The 27,360-nt window shown below is 45.4% G+C and overlaps 1 protein-coding gene across 1 annotated transcript; it reads right to left on the minus strand.

The window, feature by feature from the left end:
- Positions 1-376: 376 nt before the first annotated feature.
- ldb3a (LIM domain binding 3a) lies at positions 377-26,572 on the minus strand. The gene is made up of 12 exons (XM_030106335.1): positions 26,477-26,572; positions 24,238-24,451; positions 18,946-19,097; positions 17,276-17,345; positions 13,842-13,864; positions 10,320-10,496; positions 3,954-4,339; positions 3,403-3,760; positions 3,143-3,323; positions 2,904-3,024; positions 2,679-2,794; positions 377-2,582 (listed from the first exon to the last, which is right to left on the minus strand). The coding sequence occupies exons 2-12, from the start codon at positions 24,331-24,333 to the stop codon at positions 2,493-2,495; spliced, it is 1,770 nt and encodes a 589-aa protein (XP_029962195.1). The 5' UTR covers positions 24,334-24,451; positions 26,477-26,572; the 3' UTR covers positions 377-2,492.
- Between the last annotated feature and the right edge of the window lie 788 nt (positions 26,573-27,360).

Raw genomic sequence — 27,360 nt, forward strand, 5'->3', positions numbered from 1 at the left:
AGGTTTCCTGAAAATGACACATTGCCTTTCTTCCCCACACATTGTCAAGAAACATTCCCTCAGTCCAGATGATTGTTTTGTTTAAACTCATGAGCTTTGTGTGACTGTAATCCCTTTAATGCAACAGTTAAATAAATGAAATAAAATTAACAAATAACCTCCAGGGGACAAAAGAGTTGAATGTAGGGAAAAAGACCCAAAACGGTCAAAAGTCAGCACTTGCAGTTCCTCTCATGGCCAAACGAGGTGCTATTATCCATGTAAATCAGGAAAACCTCTTCTGAAGAACAGCTCACGTAACACGTATTTATTAAAAAAAACCCACACATTTTGACTGCAGTTCCTTCATAGACCACCAGAAGCCAGTTTCAATTATTCTTTTCAACCCATCAATACGTTCTTCCTGCTTGAGAAAAATGTCAGAGCTTTAAGTCTGTTTGACTTTTTTTTTTTTTTTTTTTTAAACAAATCAATCATCTTGGACTGAGTTATCTGGGGAAAAACCCCCCAGAAAAGTCTAAAGTGGTTAAATAGTCAACATGCAGTTCCTCTATTGGCCAGTAGAGGCACTAAAATAGAGAAAGCTGTTTCTACACTTGTCGCTCCTCCATTGTGAACCAGGTGGAGCGAAACCTTCCATCTGAGAACAGAACATTCACCAGCAGAACAAAGAGATGGAAGAACTGCTTCAGTCTCGGAGATTTCATTTAGATTTTTTTACAGTTTAAAGTTGAAGGATATTTAAAAAATTAAATAAAATCAGTTAGATTGTGAAAGAAAAAACAAAGTGTGAAGATTTAAGTTAAAAAGAAAGGGAGAAAAGAAACCGAAGCGAGTGACGTCAAACACACACTAACAGCAGTGACACCACAAATCCAGGACCAGGTATCAGGACCTGAAGACAAACTGAAAACCGCAGTCTGAGCACAGGACTTAAAATCCATGATCTGATATCGAGTGCCAAAATACAGGCGATGAAATTCAGGACATGGAGTCCAGGACCTGGAATCCAGAAGCTGAACACTGAAACGCAAATACAAGGAACAGAACACCAAGACCAGGACTGCCAGGACCTGAACTCCAAGGCCTGAATTATGGGGGTTGAACCAAACCCTGAAGGCCGCAAGGAAAAAGTCCAGGACTTGAGCACCCATTTTAAACACCTTGGTCTAAACCTGAATTTCAGGATCTGAATTCTAAAATCAGTGACTGACTCTTAAATATCACTTTGACCTGGATCCTGGGACCTGATGATCAAGACCTGAACACCAGAACCTGAAAATCCGAACCTGGACGCCATAACCTTGGACATCAGGAGTTATCATAACCTGAACACCAAAACCTGAAAATCAGGACCTGAACATCACATGAAATCAAGAATTTGAACGTCGGAGACTGAAAGGTCTGAATACTCAGACCTAAAGTCCAGGTCTACACTCAGAATCAGGTCTTCAGAACAAAACAGTTCAAAGTCAGAGGGATTGTGTGAAGATCTGCTGTTTAATTAACGTAAACCTTCAATTTCAGTGGATTCTAAAAGTGATAATAATAAAAATCAAAGTGAGAGTGAGCGGAGGCACGTCAGACACAAACAATACGAACAAAACCAAACAACAACCAACAAATCAAATCTCAGCATTGTCTTACAAACAGTCTGTAAATTTGTGCTTCAAACTGACATTTAGAAGTTTTCCAATTTAAATAGATTAAATAAATGTTTAACTGTTTTTCAAAAAGAAACAAATATTACAGAAATGATCATTTTAATGACTGATTTTTAAACATTTCATAATTTTTTTTTCATCCAAAAACAAGATGGAACCTCTTTGATTTGTCATTTTTCTTTACAAGCTGATTCTAATGAAATGCATTAAACAAAAAGAAAATGTTTCAAAGTACGAAACATTCTGGTAGAAAAGTCGTGACACAGTGAGAAACACATCCTGTCAAACCACACAGCGTCACCAGAGGGTGTCATGAGGCAGCATGGCCATGCTAGCAGCTAACCGGGACGGACTGGACTCTACACTGCTTATTGCCATCAACCAGGAAGTGACGGCTGGGCAGGGCATAGTGAACACCGACTGGACATTGGCTCGGACCGAGTGGCGATGTGGGCGGGGCTACACATCAGTGCCTCGTGCTATTGGCTGAGGGATGGGTGGGGCCACACATGGATGCTCACGCTGCTGCACGTGAAAGCGGAACCAATTAGTAGCATTCGAACGTGTTGATGGAGCCCCAGGGTGGGACTGCACAGCAGTGGGTGGGCGGGGCAACACAAAAGATATGGGCGTGGTCACCTGCTGAAAGAGTGGGTGGGGCTATATATTTTTGAGGCTGGGCCTGTACTGTCATGGCTGTGTGGGTGTGGCTGCATGGCATTGGGCAGGTGGGACTCCACAGGTGTGGGCGTGGCTACACATGAAGGCAAAAACAATGGGAGGCATTCCGATATGTGGGCGGAGCTCCGAGGTGACGAGTGGGCAGAGCTACACGTTGATGGCGTGGGCGTGCTTCTTGCACAACGGTTTGTCCTTCTTGGAGTAGAACGGCTGTCCCTCCAGGTTCAAGTGGCAGACCTGCACAGATCACATGACAACACAGCGCCCTCTAGTGTTCGCAAAAAGAAACAACACCCAGTTCATCTGAGGCCGTCTGGTTTGAGCTTTTCTTACTGCGCAGATGAAGCAGGTGTCGTGCCAGGTGTGGCCCAGAGCCTCAATGAACTTATCCCCGGCCTCCACGGGGAAGTCACAGCCGTGACACTTAGTGCTGAACAGGGCGATGTAGTCTGAGACACACACACACACACACACACACACACACACACACACACACACACACACAGTGTTACTGGTGTACCAGGAGCTGTGCGGCCCAGACGCTGGGTGTGTCCTCACCTTTCTCGCAGTACGGCTCTCCGTCCTCCATGTGGAAGAGGCTGTTTCCGAAGGCTTTTCCACAGGCTGCACACACGAAGCAGGTAGTGTGCCACGTCTGCCGCAGAGCGTGCATCACCTCCTGCAACACACAGCACACACTTCCGTCCAGTCGCACGCTCACCTCAGGTCCACGAATGTGGACAGGTGTGCAAACAGGTCTGTCCAGGTGTGTAAAGGTGTGTGTGCAGGTGTCTGACCCCCATGATCTTGGTGTTGCAGCGAGCACAGGTGGGGGCGAAGAACTCCTCGTAGCAGTTCTCGCAGTAGACGCTGTTCTGTTCCTCCACGAAGCTGACGTCAGCCAGGGACATGTGGCAGTAGTGACAGTTGAACTCCTCGGGGTGCCAGGACCGTCCGAGGGCCACCAGGAAGGGGCCCCTGCGCAGAGGATCTGGTGTCATCGGCGCTCACGCTGAGGCGTGGACAGGACGGGATGGGATCAACGCAGTGGTCGTACCTGATGACGCTGTTGCAGGCCCCACAAAGCGGCGTGCGGCTGCTGGCGGCGAACCTCTCCGCCCTCTGAGCCACGCCCCTGGCCACAGGCATGAAAGGGGCGGGGCTGGGGCTGATGGGGCCGGGCCTGGGGGCCGGAGGCCCGGCAGGGGAGGGGTTGGGGTGGTAGGCCGGCGGGGGAGGGGCGGCCTGCGGCAGCGGCAGCGGCTGGATCTTGGTGGTGGTCTTACCCGGGTCGAACTTGCCCGCGAAATTAGTGTCGGTGATCCAGGGCGGTCTGTTGGAGGAGTCGGGATCAGCAGGGGGTGGGGCTGGGGCAGCAGCTGGGGGGCGGGGCTGCGGTGGGACTGGAGCTGGGGCTTCATGTAAAAAAAAAAAAAACCTACATTAAAATACAGTTCACTTCATAATGTTACGATAAATGAAATAAAACAAGTTAGGGGAAGTACATAAAAACAAAACAAAACAAAACACAGAAAAAGTAAAAATGTAGAAAATAGAAAATCGAGGAATAGAGGAAGTTAAAAAAGTCGAAGGGCAGCAGCACCTCACCTGGCTGGGAAGGGTAAATACACGCTGTGGTCACCACCTTCGGAGGGGCGGAGCCAACCGGGATCTGGATGGAGCTCTGTTGAGTGGGGGGGTTCTGCTGCGTGGGCGGCTGCTGGTACTGCTGAGGCATTGGCTGGTACTGCTGAGGCATTGGCTGGTACTGCTGTGGGGGCGGGGCCTGCAGTGTGGGTGGCTGCTGGTACTGCTGAGGGATTGGCTGGTACTGCTGAGGGGGCGGGGCCTGCAGTGTGGGTGGCTGCTGGTACTGCTGAGGGGGCGGGGCCTGCAGTGTGGGTGGCTGCTGGTACTGCTGAGGCATTGGCTGGTACTGCTGAATGGGAGGGCCTTGAGGAGCCTGATGCATGATGGGAGGAGCTCCATAATGGCTGCAGAAGGAAAAGAAGACTTTTAATCATTGAATTTTATAGTTCTTATCTTATAGCTATTTATTATCAATCAATCATTATCATTAAATACAATAATATTTGAAGTATTATTCATCCGTTCTTGTTTTCTGTCTTCCATTAAACTTCCTGTGAAGATCTTTGAATTGAAGCAACCTGCATTAAAAGAGATGAATGAAACGATTGATAATCATTATATTCCCACTCATATCACACCTTAAAGACCAAAAAGAAACTGCATTAGTAATGATCAAAAGCAAAAATAACTTCAGTTGAGACAGAGTAACAGATTACAAAAAAAAAGGATATTTCAGGTTGAATCCTCGAGCATCATGAAATGAAATCAGAGATAATAAAATAAACAGTGAAGGAAAGATATGAAATGTTCTTTTAAGGACGTAGGCAGCCGTGGTTCCAGTTGTAGTTACTGTTACAGTTACAAGGCAGTTTTAATGCAGCGCTGCAGAGGCTGGCGTGAAACTGGAGACACTTGAGGTCGCAAGTGTGAGGACAACAAGAAGCAGAGGTCACCATGACGACCTGCACACCGTCACATCCCAACAGTCGCACACTGTCCCATCCTAACCTCCGATTACCCCCTGGTAGGGCCAAACTGCCCCAACTGGGGCCAAACGTACCGACAAGTTCCCGTCCAGCTCACACACAAAAACACAAGTAATAGATCTGTTACCTGAACAGTGGGGTCAGACTCATCGGTGTGGGGTGGGGTCAAAGGGGGGTTGGGGGGGGGGGGGTACCGGTGAGGGGCGGGATCAGAGGAGCTGGGGTCATTGGTGTGTAGTGGGGTCAGAGGGGGTGGGGTTCCCTGTGGGGGGTGGAGTAAAAATTGGCAATGCTGCATGTGAAGTGTGGTGACGGGGGTGAGGGGTTGTCGGCGAGTATCAGGTTTCTATGTGAGGGGCGGGGTAAGACGGGGTGGAATTGCCTGTGAAGGGCGGAGTTGCATGTGACATGTGGCATAAGATGGAAAAGTTGATGGGGTTACCTGTGAGGGGTGGGGTTACCTACGGGCAGGGTAACAAGATGTGAGGTGTCAAAGATGTGGGTTCACTTGAATGGGGCGGGGTTTCTTGTAAGGGGCGGGGTCAGAGGACTTGGGATTACCTGTGAGGGGGCGGGGCAAATGAGGCGGGATTACCTGTCGGGGGCGGGGTCAGAGGAGGCGGGGTCCTCAAGTGGAGCAGCAGCGCTAACAGGTGGCGCAGCGGCGGGGGCGGAGTCAGCAGAGGCTGGAGCAAGCTCAGCAGAGCTACAGCAGAGGGAGGTTAGTGAGAGAAGAAGAGCGAAGCGTACACAGTGGAGTACATCTCTATCGGCAGCAGATCTGTATTTGCACACGGCTTAAGTGTGCTGCGAACGCTTCAGGTTAGAAAGGAAAAAGATCAGCGCGCTGGTTAATGCAAGCGTGCAGAAACCGAAAACCATCCAGATGTTTCAGGACGAAAACACCTGACCACTTATTTATAAAGACACGCGAAATCCAGAATATTGAAGGATATGAAAAGAAGTCTGATAGAACAGGAAAGAGAAACAGTCAGAACTGCTGATTCAACAGTTATTATAGCAGGAACATTAATTCACTTGGCGTCCCACAGGGATCAGCTCTGGATCCAGTTTTATTCCTCATCAAAAGGAAAAGAACCTTATTTAACAGTGACGTGGGTTTCTGCTATTGTGATACTCAGGGTGAGGACACTTCCGGTTCCTATTTGCCATCAAATCGTCCTGAAATGTCCAAACATGAAAACAAGGTTGGAGACAGACAGTATTAAAGTTTTGTTTATGAACGTCTAAATGCACAACATCGCGAAACAGGCAGCAAACGAGCTGAATGAAACTAAGCTAGCAGAGGCATGTGGTCTGTTACCAAGGCTGTTAGCTAATCTGCTAAAAAAAATACATCTGCCTAACTTAACTTCATCTTCCAGTTTGTGCCGGTTATTTGGTGTTACTGTACGGGGAGGCTCATGTTCACACAGGATACGAGTAAAGAATGAAACTTCAAACAACATGAAGCTAACATTCAAACGGCTGTTTCTTCTTTCTAGATCCACAGCTGAACGCGATGTTTCAGTGCCTCCACCCACACCACCTCCTCCTCCCATTCCACCTGCTCCTCCTCCACTGTGACTTACAGCCAAGCAGGGACTGAGGGGAGAAGCCACTGCGACTTTTTATTGGCAGATAAAAGCTCGACCTCTGCTCCAATTGATTCCCGTTGAGTCATCGGCCGGAGGATGGAGTCTGACGATGGAGAGAGGAGAGCCTATACTGGTGGAGGAGAAGGAGGAGGAGGATGTTGTATTTCAGTCCAAACACTGGGTGGAGGAGGGGTGGGAGCAGCCGGGATCGATGGGGCATAATGTAGGGATGATTAAATAAGTGCACTGACAATAGAAAGCTCCATCCATCACAGGCCGGAGGAGGACGAGGAGGAGGAGGAGGAGCTGGGATGTGTGGCGTCGATTTGTCTCCTCTCTGAGGAGGTTTTGATGAGATGGGGAAGAGCTGCTGGGGAAACAGCCGGGCAGGAAGCAGGAAAACAAATGAGAAACTGAAACGTCTCGTCTCCATTTTCCTCAAAAAAACGACATGAAATCTTCAAAATAGAAAGAAATTTCTCAAAAAAACTCAAAGTGATCAGGAAGAAAACTCCTCTGAGGCTGAAACTGCTCCTTCTTCCACTCCAGGCAGTCTGGTCAAACAATCCCCGTTTCAATTCAATGATACTGTAAAGTACCACTGGCAAGAAAACACACAATGACCACAAAACAAAACTGAAGAACACAAAAAGAACATGAAAAAACACAAAACGATACAGAAATAACACAAAACAAGATACAATGAATAAAAAATGAACACGAAACAACAGAAAATGATACAGAACTAACACAAAATGACACAGAAATAACACAAAACGAGACGAAATGAACACAAAACAACACAAAATGATACAAAACTTACATAACACAAAATGAACTTGAAATGACACAAAAGGGAAACAAATCAACACACAATGAACATGAAACAACACAAAGTTACCAAAATACAGACAAAAAGGGTGCAAACTGACAACATTTGTGATTCATCAACATAAATTGTCATTTTTCATCCTTTCAGCTGGAGAGCTGGATGTGGCACACAGCACACTGAGGACAGATCTGCTACAACAGTGATGTTAGAGACGCCTCCTGCTGGTGTCAACTGATCACTACACCTGAGTCAGGTTTACTGAGCCATGAATACAGGTTTGAGATGGAGAGACAGAGAACATCCACAAAGAGACACAGAACCACAAGGAAAGAAAGAAACAAACAAACAACCAAAACCACCAACAGACAGAATCCACATACAGACACAAAACAAGCACAGAGAGACACAAAACAACTGCAAAGAGACAAAACAGCCAGAAACAGACAGCGGGGCAGTGTTTGCCGTGTGGGAATTCAGCGGTGAGGAACATCGGTTAGTCCACGTGACTGATGATGACGGCGTTGTCCTTCATCCTCTTCAGCTGCGGAACCACCGCAGCATGTGGTGATGGGGATTAGGGTGAGGGGGTGAGGCCGGGGGAGAGTGCGCGGGTGAAGAGCCGGGGGTCAGCGGCTGACCGAGGGGCTCTGCAGCATACCTGCTCCTCCTCATCCTACTCCACAACTCCTCTCCCTCCTCCTTCTCCTCTCCTGGTGCTGTAACGGAGAGCACAGAGAGGAGGCGCCAATGAAACACCGACCAGCAAAACAAATTGTTTTATATGACTCTGTAGTTCTTCGATGTCTCTTTGTGGTTGTGTTGTCTCTTTTTGTGATTGTTTTGTGTGTTGTTTTCTCTTTGCAGCTGATTTGTGCCTGTGTTTAGCAAAACTTTAGTCTGCCTGTGGTGGTTTTTAGCCATTTTTCGGTTGTTTTTTGTCTCTTTGAAGTTGTTTTGTATCTATGTTGTTCAGTGTGTTTTTGTAGTAACATTTTGTCTTCTTATAGTGGTTTTGGATCTCTTTGTGGTTGTTTTATGTTTTCTTTTTGTTGTAGTTGCGTTCCACCTTTACGTGGCTGTTACTTATCTCCTTGTATTAAGTTTCGGTCTGTGAGGCCCCGCTAGCGTGGCAATGATAGACTGCCCCTATCTGAAAAGTTTCGAGTCAAGACATGAATGTTTGGAAACGCACAGAAACATGTGAAAAGCTGAAAGTTGTCCTATAGGGTCACTACTTTGTACAGTTTCTACTGTAAAACCAGGAAGACAGAAAACAGTTTTATGTGAACCTGCCAAATCCTTATATTGTAGTAAATGTTCTCCTGTATGCAGACGATGGTCTGGTAAGTTGTAGCAATGTTCTCTTTGTTAAATTCTAATAAACACTTAGAATTGTCCATTGTTCTTGTTCATCTACTCACTTATGAGCTGAAAATCTGTCTACAATGACCACAGAGCTCATGAGCAGAGAGGTTTTCTCTGTTTCCACACCCATGCAGAGTCTGTCAGGTGGGTTCAGACGTACCGGCGTCAGTTCTGGTCACATGGGCCAGGTTCTTGAAGGTCTTGGACTGGGTGCTGGAGCTGCGGAGGTTCCACTCGCTCAGGTCCAGGTTCCTGTCTGCGTTCTGCACAGCCTGATAAACGGGCGAGGAGCTGTCCACCAGCCGCTCTTTAACCGGGGTGAGACTGCAACCACAGACAGGGGGCGCCACATCCACCAGCCCCCCTGCAGGTCAGCAACGTCCCGCCACAGGGGGCGCCACATCCACCAGCACCCCTGCAGGGCAGCACTGCAGGTCGCCACCTGTTCTCGTCCCTCAGTTTCACAGGAAATACTTCAAACTGAAAGCTCGGGGGTATTCAGACGAGATTTAAACAGATTGAGACGACAGTGACCACCACCAGAGGAGGAAGAACAGGACGAGCAGATTCACATCCGAGGAGGAGAAGGAGGAGCCGCTTCAGAACACCCAGATTTGTCCGTCTGTGAGTGCGTTTGTGTTGTTCGTCCACATGGAGAAGCCTCTGGGCCCCAACTCGCACCCAGCCTAGTCCCCAGGAGGTGTTCCTCTTAATGTTTGATTTGCTTTCTTTTGTTGGAGCAGGAGGGCAAGGAGGTGGAGACGCAGGAGGAGGAGGAGGAGCAGCAGCAGGAAGAGGAGCAGGAGGATGAACACTGACCCTCTGCACTGCAACAACTTTCTTAGACTTTCTGCAATACTGGGTTTGTTTCACTATGGTTGACATCCTAATTAGCTAAGAACACAAACACACAAACACACACACAATGCAGAGTTTCTTATCATAAGGAGGAGTAAAATATGAGAAACAGGATGAAGAGCTGAAGGAGAAAGGAGTGACAGAATGACTGTGAGGAGGACGAGCAAGAGAAGGAGGAACAGAATCAGGAGGAGGAGGCGGACGCCGCGTTGACGTTAAACATCACACAGTCAACAACAGAGTTCGCTGTTCGTTGAAAAAGAAAAAAAATATTCAAACTGGACTTGTTGACTTGAACACAAACCGCTGCAAGAACCACAAATGTGAATCCAACAACCAGAACAACAACAACAACAACAACAACAACAACAACGACGACAACAACAGCAACAGCAATAACAATGACAACAGCACCTTCCCAATCTCAGGATCGACATAATCACCACAGAGCAACGTACTCAGCGCGTGTGTGTGTGTGTGTGTGTGTGTGTGTGTGTGTGTGTGTGGGAGGAGGAGGAAATGGATGATTGTACTCGGAGGGGTGAGGAAGAACAGAAAAGTGGTGTCAGAGGAGGAGAAACAATCAGTGAGGAAGGGATGAAGGAGGAGCAGCAGGAGGAGGAGCAGTGTTGGGGTGCTCTCAGGGAGGAGGCGGGGTCGGACTCAAGTGAAGGAGGTGCTGGAGGGGATTCGGTGTTGTGCACAGAGGAGATGGAGGAGGTGGAGGAGGTGGAGGTGCTCTCACCTGACGTCATGCCCTTTGGCCTGCGTCTGGCCGGCGATGGCGTCCATGATGGCGTCCTGGGAGTACATGCTGATGGGCGTGTTGTACTGGGCGTGGATGATGGTGGCCTTTCCCCCGGGACCCTTCACCTCGATGGGCTGGTGGGTGTCCTTCAGCACGCCCGGGTGAAAGCCGGCGCTGTGCGGTGGAAGGAGGAGGAGGTGAGGAGGAGGTGAGGTGGAGGTGAGGGGTTTATGTTAGAGAGGAGAAGGCGAATCATGCTCACAGCAAACCGACAGCAGAGGGAAACACTGCCACACAAACACAGAGCCAGTCTGGGTGCAGTCAGGGAGTGTCCCTCAGGGTAACCCCCCGGGACCCCTGCTGGTCCTCAGGTCCATCAAACACCTGATACACCCTGTGCTTTCAAAGCTCTGCTGCTTTATGCTGACGACTCCACTGTATCTGTCTCTTTGTTTGGTCATTATTGTGACAAACAACTAGCCAAAAAAGAAGAAAAACACAAAAATGACACCAAAAATAAAACACACAAAAAAACACAAGGATGACACAAAACAACCACAAAAAACAACAAGAAAAAAACAAAAGAAACACATAAAGAACACACAGGTAAAATACTAAACAACCACAAACAGCCCACAGAAGGACAACATTAAAAACACAAACAAAAAAAACACAAAAAACACAAAAAGACAACAACAAAAAACACGAAACAACCACAAAAAACTACATAAAGACAACATAACATAAAAAACAAAACAACCACAAAAACGCAAACATCGAAAAAATATCGACAAAAGCCACGAACAACTTCAAAATCAATGTAAGGAGCAACAAAGCAATACAAACAAGGGGAAATACACAGCAGTAAAAAGACAAAAGACAAATAAAATTGAGAAAAAGGCTAAAAGAATCTGAGCAACGAAAAGGAAACATCTACAAAAACACAAAGAAGAAAAACACGTAACACAGAGAACACAGATACACACTCCACATCACTACCTAAACGACAACAAAACATAAACAACTGAAACAGGAAACAAAGCAAAAGGACTGCAAAAACATAGACAACTACAAAAGAACACAACAGCCATAAAGGCACATGAAACAAACACCGGAGAGAACATTAGACCGAATGTCAGAAGACAGAAATAACTAAATGTTAGCTGTGGCGTTCCACAGGGATACGTTCTGGTTCCAGCTCTACTTTCTGCTGATGACACAACTTCCTTCCAATTAACAAAAACGCCCTGGTCCCACGTTCAAGCTCAAATCTTTATTGACGAACAAGTGCAAAATGTTTACTTAACTGATACAACTACAACCGGCAAGCTTAAGACTCCAACACTGACCTGTCCAGGTGGAGGCGGCTCCTCGTACGATAACGAAACTGACCATACCCAGACTCTGAGGAGGCATTTCTATCACAAGAACTTTTCTCAGGGTTGTCAAAAATCCATTCTAATAAAAGAATATCTCTATATTCCAGCTTTTTTCTAAGAAAAATCCAGACGGGTTTTAGGGGTTTCCTTTCAGCGTTGCTCAGTTGTTTTTGAAGTCCTACAGGAAGCATCGTTTCCTCACACAGCTCAGTCTAAAACCAATCAGTTCGATGTGTTCTGCTCAAGCACGGCAGCAATTAAAGCTCACGGTCCACATGCTCCCACCATGAAATGTCACTGCTGCTCGTTCTGCAGCAAACCCGAGAAATCCATCAGACGCCGACCTTCAGCAGCTCCACAGAAATGCCATGAGATGCATGTTAGCAATGCTGTCGACACAGGCGGCATTTGATCCCTTACATTCATCATTTTTATGGTTTTATTATCATCAAAGATTTATGAATGTACATCAGGGTGCATGCAGAGCCACGGACACACCAGGAATGACGAAGGATCAATCGTTATTCACAGAGAAGATTAACTTACAACCCAGTCAGAACGGAGGAAACCGGACTGAACAAAAACTCCTTTATCACATCAAACTTCATGCTGAATGTGTCCAAAAACCACTGCTTCTCAAGCAAAACTACGCCCTGCACACGCACACACGCACACACACACACACACACACACACACACACACACACCTCTGTTCTGTCCCTCATAACTACAGAACAGCTGTGAACGGCTCAGTGGAACATTGGAGCCTCTATTAAACAGCCACGTACCCACAACACAACAGAAACATACCCTAACATGCACCCAAAATACCCTCAACAAATTCTCAGCATACCTCCACAAACACACACACACACACCCCAACATAAACCCAACAAAACCCCAACACACCCCAACTAGGCATTCTATTTTGCTGAATTACAGTTTATTGCAGTGGATTATAAACTCAGCAGGGGGTGACGGAGCGTCATGACTGTGTCGGCCCCTGAGAATAGCGATTTAGTGATCTTCACAAACCTCTGGATGAGTTGCTGACACCAGCATTCTGTATACAATCACCTGATCATCAAAACTAGATTAATAACATGAGCTGAGATAACATCTGCAGCCACTTCAAACTATTTCCAGTTCAGGTTATTAAGTCAGAGTGTAAAATTTAAACAATGCTGTTCATTCTGAGTGACTTTTCAAAACTGAGAAAAAGAGCAAATGATTCCCTGAGATGCACACTGATTTAGACCTAACACAATAACATTCAAAACTTTTTAAAACTCTAAACATTGATCACTTGCCGGCTTCATCAGCTTCTTCCTTTTCAAACAGCTGGATGACTTATTAACTTTTGTTTTTTTGTGCAAAATCTGCAGCAACATTGTTTATATTTTAGAAGGCATAAAAAGTGCAGAACAGCAGCAGAGCGGATCGACTGAGCGTTATGTTTCCATGACGACCAAGTCCGAAGCACGAGGAGAGTCAAGTGTTTCTCACTGGAGAAGAGTAAAAAGCTGAAACACTTCTGAGGGAAATGAACGATAAACACACACTAGTTTCTCGTTCATGCGTTACATAACTGATACAGCAAAGGCTAATGTTACTGTAACTTTGCACCTCGTTACATCCATCACATCCCCAAGACACACACACACACACACACACACACACACACACACACACACACACACACACACACACACACACACACACACACACACACACACACACACACAACATACCCTCAACACGCCTCCTCCAACACACCACAAGAACACCCACAACATATCTCCAGTCGGCACCTTAACAAACCCAGAATGCAGTGTCGAAGTACGTCCAACACACCCCCAACATAGCCCAACACACCTCAACACACCCCCAACATAGCCCAACACACCTCAACACACCCCCAATACAGCCCAAAATACCGACAACAAACCCCCAGCATATTCCGGATAAACCTCCAACACGCCCCCAGCAAACCCCCAGTACAGCCGAACATACCTCCATCTCACAGCAGAGCAAACAGAATACCACACACACACACACACACACACACACACACACACACACACACACACACACACACACACACACACACATCATGCATTCAGCAGGGGAGGATACTAACTTGGGAGGTGCAGGGGAAAAGACCTTGTTTAAAGAGAGAAAAAGACAAAGAGAGAAGAAGAAAGGAGACATTAGGGAACACGTCTGCTTTCGGTCTTTCAGCAGAGCTTCAGACAGGAGAGAGGTCAGAGGTCAGACGTCCTCCATCCTCCTTCAGAGCTGCAGGGGTGTTTGACAAATTACACTTGGAGAGCTCGAAGTCTGAAAGAGATCTGAGTGACTTTATTTATGGGTGCAGGCAAGATCATTTGAGCTCCGAGCAGAGCCAAATGAATTCTAATAATAATAGAATGAAGCAGATCCACTGTGGAGATTCTTTTTTCCGTTGTGTCTTCTCTACAGATTTGAACTGAATAACTGTTGCAGACAGCTGAAATACATTTTCCACTGGTGGTGGTGCATTATGAGGGCTCAGAGAGCTGGGAGCAGCGCCCCTTGTGGACAAATGAGGAGTAAGGTCCAGTAAAATCCCACGTCTCATCGAAAATTCAGTTCTATTCAATTCATTTCAATTCAGTTCATCTAAAATCTATTCACTGAATTCAATTCAACTAAAGCAATTTGAATTCATCACAACTCAACGAAGTCAAGATACTCAATTTAACTTCATTCATCTAGAATCAAGCTGATTCAATTGACTTCTCTTCACTTATCTTAATTCAACTCAACTAAATTAACTAATTAAATTAATTCAGTTTAAATGAATTCAGTTCAGTTGAACTCAGTTAACTCAATTTGATTCATTTTCTCTCAATTATTTTCACTTTGATTTGACTCAATTAACTAATTTCACTGTAATTCGATTGAACACAATTCAATTAACGTGATTCACTTCCACACAGAATGTGACTGAATGGACCAACAGTGTTTCACTTTTAACGAAAGCTCATAATCCTCCCTCATTGTGTCTTCAGGCCTGAGCACTGCAGAGTGTGTGTGTGTGTGTGTGTGTGTGTGTGTGTGTCTGTGTGTGTGTGTGTGTCTGTGTGTGTGTGTGTGTGTCCGGAGGGTCCGCTGACCTTTACCAGCAGCCAGACGGACAGCTGCTCAGCCTCTTCAGCGACACAGTAACCCAATCACACTGTGAACTGAGGAAACACCAAAGGCATGCTGGGAAACGCTGTGTGTGTATGTGTGTGTGTGTGTGTGTGTATGTGTGTGTGTGTGTGTGTGTGTGTGTGTGTGTGTGTGTGTGTGTGTGTGTGTGAGAAATATTGTGACTGCTAACAATAACAGTGTGCGGCACCCAGCGCGGCACCCAGCTAGGACTCTTTTTAGCATCAATCTGCTGTTCTGTTATCATTGGAAATTCTAAAAGTAAAGGCCTCTTTTACAGTGTGTGTGTGTGTGTGTGTGTGTGTGTGTGTGTGTGTGTGTGTGTGTGTGTGTGTGTGTGTGTGTGTGTCTGGATTAGTTGTGCTCCTCACTCTAAGCCCAGAGGGACGTGGATCCTCCTCTCTCAGCCTCCGTCATCATCACAGAAACATGTGAACTAAAGCTGCCGTTTTATTTTCAGCGCTCCACACTGATCCTCTCGTATCCGCCGCTCGCTTGGCTCCACGATGCTCGGTCCTTTTAGGACGCCCCATGTTCTGAGCGCTTCTCCTTCTCCTTGGGGGTCAAAGGTGAGCGGAGCAGGTGGTCGCAGAGAGACAAAGTCGGAGACGTTTGTCCTTTGAGTTCAAATAATGACCCTCAGAGACAATTTGAGTTTAAAAGTTTAAGTTAGACGGAAGCAGCCGTGTGGTGGAAAGTACCATCACGTTGCTATGGTAACTGATACCCCCGATACTGTGTGGTGGAAAGTACCATCACGTTGCTATGGTAACGATGACAACAGTCCAGTCCTGAGACAGGCTCCTGTGATAGATAACTAATCAAAGAACGTACAGGGAAACAGGAACTACAATCTGAATGAAAGACTGAAGTTAAACAGGAACTAGTAGTAGTAGTACAGGTAGTAGTATTAGTAGTTGTCATATTACTACTACTAGTAGTAGTAATATGACAACCAGCTATAGTAGTACTAGTAGTACAGTGCTAGTAGTAGTACTAGTTGTACTAGTAGTAGTAATAGAAATAGCAGTTGCAGTGGTAGTGCCATTTGTACTAGCCATAGTAGCAGTACATTAGTCTAACAGTTGCAGGAGAAGTCGTAGTCGTAGTGACAGTACTACTACTACTTCTAACCATAGTAGCATCAGCAGTAGCAGTATTAATGGTATTACTACTCAGTCCAAGTAGTAATACCATTCATAGTAGCACTACCAGTTCTAGTAGATGTGCTGCTCGTAGCAATAATAGTGCTAACAGTAGCAGTAATAGTCGTAGCAATACCAGTCATAATAGTAGTGGTGCCATTAGTACTAGTTGCAGTAATTCTAGAACTAGTATCAGTAGTAGTAAAAACAGTTGTAGTAGCAGTAGTGGTAGTATTAGTAGAAGTAACAGTGGCAGCAGCAGCCTCCACAGCCCATGTGGTTGATGGGAACTAGTAAACACTGGTCTGACCCGTCCTCTGTTCTCTGACAGTTCTCACAGAGCGTCAGGACTTCCTGTCTGGACAGACGTTCTGCTGGTTTGTCTCTGGGAAGCGGTTCCAGATGTTCTCTGCTCGCTGACTCCTCCCTCACACATCCGGTTCTTTTTCTACCTACCCCGCCTGAATGGCTGCCATCTCCCTCAGAGTGTCCTCTGAGTACAGGCCGATGGGGCAGTTATACTGCCTCCTGCTGGGAGAGTCTGCCCCCGCGGGCCCGGAGGAGGAACTGCTGGCCGGCGGCCGGCCGTTCACCTGCACCGACTGAGCAGAGGATTATGGGTAATACCTATCCATAGCTCATTACTGTTACTGAAGAACAGAGGGTTATTATGGACCATAGATAAAACAAAGGCTTTATGTGAGGAAAATCTGTTTTCGTCATTGTTTGTAAGGTTGATAGGTTCATCTTGTTTCCATGATTTAAATTGTCTTTATTTGAATGTCTATGTGCCAACAATGATGTAGAAAAAAAGACTTTAATAAATTAATTATTCTTGCTGATTATGCATTATAATAATCTAAAAACATTCTACACTTCACTTTTATGCTTCAAATACATTTCAAATTCTTAAAATTGAAAATTGAAAAAACAAATATTTAACTTTATTTTGCTGTTCTTTATGTTTTACACATAATTATTTATTCTCTAATTGATTTTCATCCTGTCCTATAAAACTGTTCCCTTTCCACATATTAATTCTTAAATTCTTTCTTGTTTTTTCCCTGTTTACCACCATAAATGTCACTTTGTGCTCAGAAAATGTTGACGTGACAAGAAAAACCAAAACATCCACAGCAACAGAAACAGAAGGAGAAACAGCGACACGAGTGGAAACCGAGAAAAGATTCTCCATCATTTGAAAACCAACAGCCAAGCATCAGGGAGCAGGTACCTGCTGGTGAGGGATCAGCGAGATGGCGGCGTCCATTCTGGGCGGGGCCATGGGGATGGGGCGCTTCGCCCTGCAGGTGGGAACGAAAACCAATGACTTACTCATAAGACTGAGAGAAAACTGCCTTTTACATTCCATTAAAATTCAAAGACCTGGCAATCTGTACAACTAGAAACCCACACACCTGACAATACACACACCTGGTAACTCACACCTGACAACACACACACACCTGGCAACTCACACCTGACAATACACACACACACCTGGTAACTCACACACCAGGCCCACACCATGTGTCCAGGCCCTCATTACTGCTATGTGTCTTAGCTTTGGCTTTATTTAAACTCACACTCACTCAATCATGTCTTTTTCTATTTATTAGTTGCTCTGATATCCCTCACAGCCACGTCTTCTTCCTCCACAGATAAATGAAGGCCGCCGTTGTGTATGTCTGTCAGAAACTCAGCGACTTCTAGAACTGCTTCAATCTCTGTCCCACAGAGGACAAAAGGAGGCCAATGGGCAGGAGTGAACCAGAGGTTGTCCAGCCAGATTCAGGTCAGATAACACTGCAGCAAGTAAAAGATGAGAAAGGAAAGAAGGACACAGACCTTTCCTGAAAACATCCAGGAAACATAAGAAACGTCCAAAAATCACTAGAAAACATGAGAAAACCTCAAGATGAGAAGAAGTCCGGAAAAAAAACAAGAAACTTCACGAACCACAAGAAAACATTCAAAAGATGTCCAGAAAACATGAGAAAAGTCCACAAAACACCTGAAAATACCAAGAAGACACGAGAAAACATCCAGACAAGACAGGAAAGGTCTAGAAAACCGAGAAAACAGCCAGAAACCATGAAACGAAAAGCCTCCAGAACACAGAAGAAGCTCCAAAAAAACAAGAGAAAGGTCCAGAAACATGTCCAGAAGACAACAACACATCCAGAAAACCACCATCAGGCAGACAGAGACCGCCAGAGACCACCATCAGACCCACGGGGACCTTCATCAGACCCACAGAGACCTTCATCAGACCCACAGAGACCACCATCAGACCTACAGAGACCACCATCAGACCCACGGGGACCTTCATCAGACCCACAGAGACCACCATCAGACCTACAGAGACCACCATCAGACCCACGGGGACCTTCATCAGACCCACAGAGACCACCATCAGACCTACAGGGACCTTCATCAGACCCACAGAGACCACCATCAGACCTGCAGGGACCTTCATCAGACCCACAGAGACCACCATCAGACCCACAGAGACCACCATCAGACCTACAGGGACCTTCATCAGACCCACAGAGACCTTCATCAGACCCACAGAGACCACCATCAGACCTGCAGGGACCTTCATCAGACCCACAGAGACCACCATCAGACCCACAGGGACCTTCATCAGACCCACAGAGACCACCATCAGACCTACAGAGACCTTCACAAAACCAACAGAGACCACCATCAGAGACCATCAGGACAGAGACCATCATCAGACCTACAAAAACCTTCATCAGACCCACAGAGACCACCATCAGACCTACAGAGACCTTCATCAGATTTACAGAGACCTTCATCAGACCTACAGAGTCTTCATCAGACCTACAGAGACCACCATCAGCTCTACTGGACTCTGATGGGACGGGGAGGAGCTCTTACTTGGTCATGGTGAGCGACAGGTTGTAGTTGGCCATCTTGATCTTGTTCTGGGCCTCCAGGTGGGTCATCCCATCCGTGCCGACGCCGTCAATGGCCACGATCACGTCCCCCTGGATCAGGTTCCCCTGCGCCGCCTTGCTGCCCGGAGTGATCTGAGCACAGAGGGGACACGCTGACGTCCTGCAGGTGGACTTGACTCAGTCCGGAGCTCCAGCTCAGGACCACAGCGTCCAGCCCTCTATGGGCTCCTTGGACATTGTCTGTTCATCACAATGTGTTTCTGATAATTTTGCATCCCTCAAACTCTTTTGTCTGAGTGTTTATGTCTCTTCAGACATTTTGAATGCTTTTATCAGAGCATTTGTGGCCATTTTGGAAAAAGCTTTGATCACTTTGCATCCCATGGAATTCAGTGTCACTGCTTGAATCTCTTTTTTGATGGTGTTTATTAATCTGTGTAGATTTTTTTTCCATATGTGATCATTTTACATCCATATCGAGTTTAGGTATACTGTCTTGGTCATTTTGCTTGACACAATAAGTGTGGTTACAGGGTGTTTTTAATTCAGAATTGGTTTATTACGAATTAAGTAATTCAGAATTATATTCATGTGCGTCGTGTTTACATGGGAAAAATGAAGGATTAACTCCTCTCTCACGCCCGGGTGGTTGAAGCGTTCTGATTGGACGGGGCGGCCGTGACATACTGAGATCTCCCGGAAGTAAACAGTGTTTTTCTCGTCTTTCTTTCTCAATTAACGATGAAGCTACAGCTTTGAAAACGTCCTCGTTGTTAAGCGCCTGTCGGTTTGCTCGTTTCATTATATCCAACTCTTCTTAAAGTGCAGTTAAAGGAATCGTCTCCACAGGAGTCAAAAGGCTGACAGCGGGCCGGAATGTTGCGTCATCACGACGGAGCATGTGCAGAAGGACCAGAATGAAGTCGCCTAATTAGCATAGAATTCCACTTCCAAAGGAGAATAAAACCCACCGATCTATTTGGATTTAAACTTAATTCTGAAGTTTTCAGGTGTTTACATGGTGGTTTTAGAGAAGAATTAGGCTTTATTCAGATTTATAGAGGAATAAAAAGTCCCATGTAAACGCGAGGGATATTGCTCTGAAGCTGTTTCGTGCACTTAGTGATGTTTTCAAATCGCTTTGTGGTACTTTCAGGTGTTTCCTTTGCCATCTTCCCGCTCTCTTTTCTAATTGTGTTTTTCATTCCACAACTGTCTTACATTCCACAAATTGTACAAATTATTTTATTTTCTGTTCACTGTGCTCATGTGAAAACCTTCAGGATCTTTCTATGATGCATCAGTTTGGGGTTTTTTTTTTGGTGTGCAGTTATTCTGGTGCCATTCTGCATCCTTATTTTGCTTCTCCATACTTCTCTTCTGTTTTTGCATCATTTCAGAACATTTCAGACGCTCTTTTTCTGACCATTTAGGATTTCTGTGTGAACATTTATCATCCACCTGCATTCTGACTCTGACTGGTTCCTTCAGAAGATTTTTATATTAGATTTACATTTACATGAAATATGTTGTTTTGAATTGTATTCAAGCAACTATGAATCAGTCTGGGGTTATTTGCCAATTCAGATTCACATTTCAGCTGAATGTCATTTGGATCAGAGACACTTGAGATCACTTTTTATTTTTCAATCGTTAATTGTAAAAAAAAAAAAAGAAAAGAAAGACTGCTGCTTTCTAAACATAGAGCCATTTGGCCTCCCTTTTAGCGCTGATAATCCTGACTGTTTGGCTCAGCAGCCTGCGATACGGCTCCACTGGGGGGGCAGGTGATCTGGAGGGGCAGGTTATCTGGGGCTCCCGGATGTCAAGTCATTTGGGATCCCCGACTGGGGAGCAGAAACGCTGAGTCAGCTCAAGCTGCTACAGCAGGAGTAGAGTTTCTACAGGCTCCGCTTTCACACAGACTGTAAAACTCAGCTGTCCGCAAACACACACACTGACACACAGACACACACACTGACACACACAAAGACACACACACACACATGAACACACACAGTCCTGAGAGGGATGGGCTGAAGAAACCTCTGAATCGTCTTGTCATAGAATCAGTCGACTCGTTTCTTTGAAATGTGAAGCTGCACGCTAAGCAAACAAAGACCCTCAAAATTAGCACAACATTCTAAAAAAAGTTCAGCTTTAAAAAAAACTATGCAAAAATAGCAAAAACTGAAAACACACGGCAGAAATTCACAAAGACCCCAAACAATGAAGACGGAGAATGAAAGGAAAAAAAAACACAAAGTGATAAAAACGACGACACAAAGTGATGAAGGCGTGAAAAACGAAGATGAAGAAAAATGACAACTGAAGAGAAAAGAACAGAAAACAAGAAGTGAAGATACAGAAAAGCCTTGAAGAGACAGTGGTGACAGTTAAAGCATCAAAAAACAAACGGCTAAAAACCAGAAAGACAGAAACATGAAGAGGCTGAGAGTGACGACAGAAAGACACAAAGGTACAAGATACGCACAAATACTACAAGGAGACACAAAAGGATGGCAAAAGACACCAAACTATGACTGTGACAAAGACAAAACGACAATGAGAGACACAAAACAATTAAAAATGGACACAAAACAACCAAAAAAAGACACAAAACAACTGCACAGAGACAAAAAAAAGTATCAGACACACAAAACTACTGCAAAGAAACAAAAACAACTGCAATTGAAACCAAACAACTGCGAACAGACAAAAAATGACAACAAAAGACACAAAACAACGACAAAAAGACACAAGACAACTGCAAAGAAAAATTATAAATAGTCACAAAAGAACTGCTAAGAGAGAAAACGGACAGACCCATCGCGTGGAAGACAAGTTGAACAGAGCGAGTTTGCAGAAGACAGGTTGGACAGAGTGAGAGTATGGGAGACACGCTGGACACAGCGTCCTCGTGGAGGAACACGTTGGACAGAGCGAGCTGGACAGAGCAGGCGTGCGGGACACACGTTGGACGCGGCGTCCTTGTGGAGGAAAACGCTGGACGGAGCGAGTGTGTGACTGACGGACGAGTTCGGGGTCGGATGCTAAAGTGCAGCAGGAGAGGAGCCAAAAATAATCAGCCCGCCGCCACAGATTTAGCTCCTGATAGGCCGACGACGGGGCGCATTCATCTGACACCTGGTTACCACGGCAACACCCGATCACCTGGACTAACTCCTATGACTAGTAGTTGTTTTTTTATGGTCTTCTTCTTCTTAACAGACCCAGATCTGTTTCTGTTTCATGATTCTATGAAACCTTTCTCACCAGTGAAGAGCTTCATCTCGGTTCTTCTCCCAAATTTGACACCAAACACGAGTTTTAAAGTCAGTAAAGATTCTTTGACAAAAAAAACCTAGAAAAGTTGAAAGTCTCCTCTGTGTTTCTGGTTCTGAAGTGGTAAGCTGAATGTTCTCCTTTGGTCTCAAACACATTTCTTTTTCAGAAAATCCAGCACAAAATGTTTTCGGTACAAAGAAATTTCAGGTAAAAGGAGAACATTTCTGGTTTTCTGAAATATGAAGCAGCTTCAGGACATATTGAGAAACCTTTAAACCGCTAACACACCGTCACCGTGAGGGGCCGCCGGGGGGGCCCTGAGGGGCCCCCGCTGCAGAACATCCAAGAAAAGACTCCAAAACAAGGTAATGATCCAAAAGACACAAAGTCACTGCTGATAAATAACGCAAAGGAATTTCAAAGAGCTAAAAAAGACACAAAAACTTTACTCAGCTTTTACTTGAGACACAAAAAGGTTGAAACAGCTGCAAAGAGACAAAAGCTACTCGAAGCAAAATTTAAAAAAATGCACAAAAAATCAACTGCAAAGTTACAGAGAGGAAAAAACTTTCTAGAAATAAAAACAAAAGCAGGATTGAAATGATTTAAATCACACAGAGAGTAAAAGAAGCTACAAAGAGACAAAACTACAAAGAAACACATGCTGCAAAGAGACAAAAATCACAAACAGGCAAACAATACAAAGACAAAAACGAGACAAAAATACAATGAGATGAATACTACAAAGAGAGAAAAACTACAAACTCAAAGTACACAAAAACTACACACCAAAACTTCAATGAGGCAAAAGGGAGAGAAACACTGTGAAGAGACAAATGCCTCAAAGAGACAAAGATGCAAAATCGAGATTGATGGTGAACATAACAGGAAGACATCAGAGCAGCTGAGCATCCAGCACACACAGCTCAGAGGTCAAAGGTCAGAGGAAGCCCTGCCTCTGACGTCTTGTTCTCTCACGGTTCTGCTGCTTTTGATTTTTTTTTTTTTTTTTTAACCAGGTTCTTCCTTGTTTGGTACTCTTGAAACGGAGGACGTTCAACACGAGGTGCTCAGTCGGGATTTTAACCACAATGAATGAATGAATAGCAATAATTTTTAATTATTTCTTATCTGTTTCTTTGCTGGACTGGATTTCTTCTCAGTTACATTTTGAAGATTTTTAATGGTTAGAATTATTCTCCTGAGAGAACTGAAGAATTCTTGAAAATCTGAAGAATGGATGGAATCAGTCATCTCCTCCACACTGGAGCCAATCCCAGCATGCTCTGGGGACCAGGTGCACCCGGACAGGTGAGGGCAGGCCTCCGGGACCAACACTGAGACACACACACACACACACACACACACACACACACACACACACACACAAAGGCCCAGTCTGTTTTTAAACCCCGTCCTTCTCGCGGTGAGGCGAGAGCGCTAACCACTGCTCCACCGAGTGGCGCCACTTTCCTCTATTACTTAAAAAAAAAAAAAGTCATTGAAAACTTTCAAAGTTTGATTTTAAGAAACTTCAGAAACTCTTCAGGAAACATCAGAGTCACAGATCAGGAGAACTTAAAGCCATTCCACATCTTCAGGATTAAACGCTCATGTTAATCCTTTCATTCATTCCAACCTCGCCTCATTCTTCACACGGCGTGGACGTGACAGCGGCAGGAAGTCCCGCCTCCCGCTGTCCTGACATGTAAAGGAAAATTCCTTTTAATAGTTTGACTGATTTCATTTTCAGCTTTTCAATCATGAGTTTGTGCCCTGAGCTGCTTACATCTGAATTAAAAGTATCAGAAGAGAGAAAGTCTCATCTTTCCCTTCTAGATCCAGTGTTTTTCTTTTGAGAAATCTCATTCTCGATCTTTAAAGAGTCGTTTTTAGGCAGAAACCTGAGAAACGGAGCCATGAAGCAGTGAAGAATGGTGTCTGAAGGACTGAGAGGAGGCGCGGGGAGGAGGTGGCGTCTTACCCTGGAGATGGTGAGTGGCATGTTGAAGTCCTTTCCGCCCTGCAGCCTGAAGCCCCAGGGCCCGGGGCCCGGCAGAGTCACGCTGTAGCAGCTCATTCTTCCACTGAGGGCCTCCGACGAGCAGGACGAGCAGGAGGAGCAGGAGGACAGAGGGGAGCTCTGGAGGTGAAGACGGAGAGCGGAGCTGCCTGCTCGGACGAGCTGAAGTGACAGCCTAAGAATAGACAGAGATAGCAGTGGGGCATTGTGGGGTGAGGAGGGGGGAGGAGGGGGAGGAGGGGGGAGGAAGGGGGGACGACTTATATGGCGTGAAAGGGGACACCCGGTATGTCGAGCTCGCCGTGATTCACCGGAGCTAATATAGACCCCACAGATTCTTCTGGACTCGCCCCCTCCCCTCTCACCCCTCACCCCTCACCCCCTACCCCACCCCGGCCTGCAGGGTCTCCCTAGGGCCCAATCAGGGGCAGCTTGAGGAAACGTCTTGTTATCTGCACAGTGATAAAAGCGAAAGGCCACCGGTGAAGTGTGTGCGATAGTGGAAAGGTCAGACTGTTAACGACGGGTCACTGGTTCGAGTCCGCTCTGCACCATGGGGCCGCTCAGCAAGGCAGTAATTCACACAGTGGTTTAGAAAGTGAAACAGTGACTCAGACACTGAGGCATTGATTGAAGAGGCTCCAACAAAAGTCTCAAACCATTTAATTGAAATGTTTCAGTTTGTGACACATTTCAGACCCAATTAGAAATCGCTGACCTGTGAAACAGATCGAAGTAGCTTCTAATAATGCTAATGCTAACCGTGGAGTCATCGAGCAAGACAGAGAGACACAACCGCTGAAGCTAATGTCAAAGCTAACAGGAGACAGTGAGAGAGAGGATGCTAATGCTAGTGCTAACAATAGTTCCACCGAAACAGAAGCTCACTGATGACGCCTAATCCCTCCGCACTGACTGACAGGCGGAGCCTCCCTCCGGTATCAGAAGCTAACTTTAGACAATTCGTGGAACAGACCACTCCGGCATTCCCAGCATGCATCAGGCAGATAAGAGATTTCGGCTTTAAAGAGAGAAAGACTTCACACATTCCTGCGGGACTCTGTCAGTTCCAGAGGAACGAGGCGCCTGGCGCAGCGGTGGAGAGAGTCCAGGATCAGGGCCGACAGGAAGAGTCCAGTCTCAGGCTGGCCGTTCGCCGCTCTGGTCTCAGACCTGATCTCTCGTCAGACCTGAGACCTACATATAGAAAAAAATTATATTTGTAAATGAGTCTTTGTAATTTGTTACTTTCATGCTTCTGAAGAAGTGATTTACAATATTTAGTATAAAATGGACTATGATATCTGTAAAATGAAGTATTTATTTATATAAATTAATAAACCTTTCATACTGTTTTGACAGTGAGCTTTTGTAATTTGTTAATTTCACTTGTTTTTCAGTAAATAAGACACCTAACATACTTGAAAAAACCACCTTTAATTCTTTGTTCAGCCTCTAAATTACAAAATTATGTAGTTAACAAAAACTCAAAATCGGCGTTCCCACAGACCTAATTATATTAAAATACGTTTTTAAAAGTTCTTACTTCCTCACCTTTGCTATCCAAAAGTACTGAGACAGATTACAGTGTAACTGTACTGAAAACCACTCAAAGTGTGACTCAATAACAGTAGTTGGATAGTTGTAATGTTCATTTCAACATGTGGTGATTCATCATCTGTAGACATTAAACTGTACTGGTATTTAAATATGAATCAAACTCATAAACATGAAAGAAACTCTCATTAAAGTACTCTTTGGATTACTTCCAGTCCTGTTAGTATTTGTGAACTGTTACATCCATCACTTTTGAGAAGTCCTGATGACATGACCGGAAGTCCCGCTCAACTCTGGTCTCAGGGTTCTAACTCCGCCCACCCGCCCGCCCGGGCCGCTCCGTGTCGGCAACCGAGCGCTCACCCTGCGGGGAAACACCGCGACGTGAGGAGAAGTGGGACAACCGGTGGGACTGGAAGGACCCGGTGAAGCGGGACTACCGGGGGACTGGATCTACCGGGTAACAGCATCTACAGGGGGACCGGCACTACGGGAAGGACCGGAACCTGGTTCCAGGCCTGACACCGGTCAGCCAGAGCACCGGGTGTCGCGTCCGGCACCCGGCGCTCGGAGGCTCCGGGCGGGCGGGGAAGCTGCGTGTGACCGGCCAGTGGAGCCCCGAGCCCGGACACAGACTGTTTACCTGCCCGCGGCTCTCCTCACTGCCTGCGGAGGTCCGGCCGGGGACCGAGCTCCAGAACCCGGAACCCGGCACCGGGCGGAGGAGGAGGGGGAGGGGGAGACGGTCACACCGGAAACACCTCACCTCAATAAAAGCCGCTCAGAGGAAGTTCGTGTTTCTTTTAAGCTCCTTGATCGAGAAGTCAAGTTAAAGTTGAGAATCATTGAACAGCGGGACATTCACACGTTTAGAGGTCACGCCAAGTTCATATGGAAAGGTCAAACTGCATTTTAGGTTCATCCTGAAATTTCAGCTCAAACCGCGGCATCATCCACATTCTGGGAGGAGTGGACATATATATTATTTAAATGTTAAAATATTTTGAGGTACTGCATTTTCAATTGAGCAGTAAGCCTAAATGATGAAAAGATAAATATTTCCGTTTATATATTATTTTAAAGCTTCTGTTGGAAATAAATTAAGAATGAAATTAACGTTCCGATTGTTTTCTAATCTGTATGAAGATGAAAAAAGCAAAAATGACTGAACGAATAAACAAATCAACACATTATAAAATCTAAAAAAAGGTAAATTCTTCAAAATCTTTCATCTGATTCAGCTTCATCAACGTTAATGTGGAAAAAGTAGAATTTTAAATAACTGATCAAAGTTTTTTAAGTATTCTATAAATGTGTATTTGCAGGTTGGCGCAGCCTGAAATATCCTGAAGCATCCTCACAAACCTTTTGATGATTCAAAGAATTTTATTTAGAAAAATAAAGACCACAAACCTGTAAACAGGAGAAACTCCACAATAAAACATTTTTCCATGTTCAGATTTTTAAACTACAAAGTCAAACAGCTTGTTGTTATATGAATATTCCTAACTGGTAATTTCGCAAGTT

Source organism: Salarias fasciatus, chromosome 13, assembly GCF_902148845.1.
Source record: "Salarias fasciatus chromosome 13, fSalaFa1.1, whole genome shotgun sequence".
Lineage (NCBI taxonomy): Eukaryota > Metazoa > Chordata > Actinopteri > Blenniiformes > Blenniidae > Salarias > Salarias fasciatus.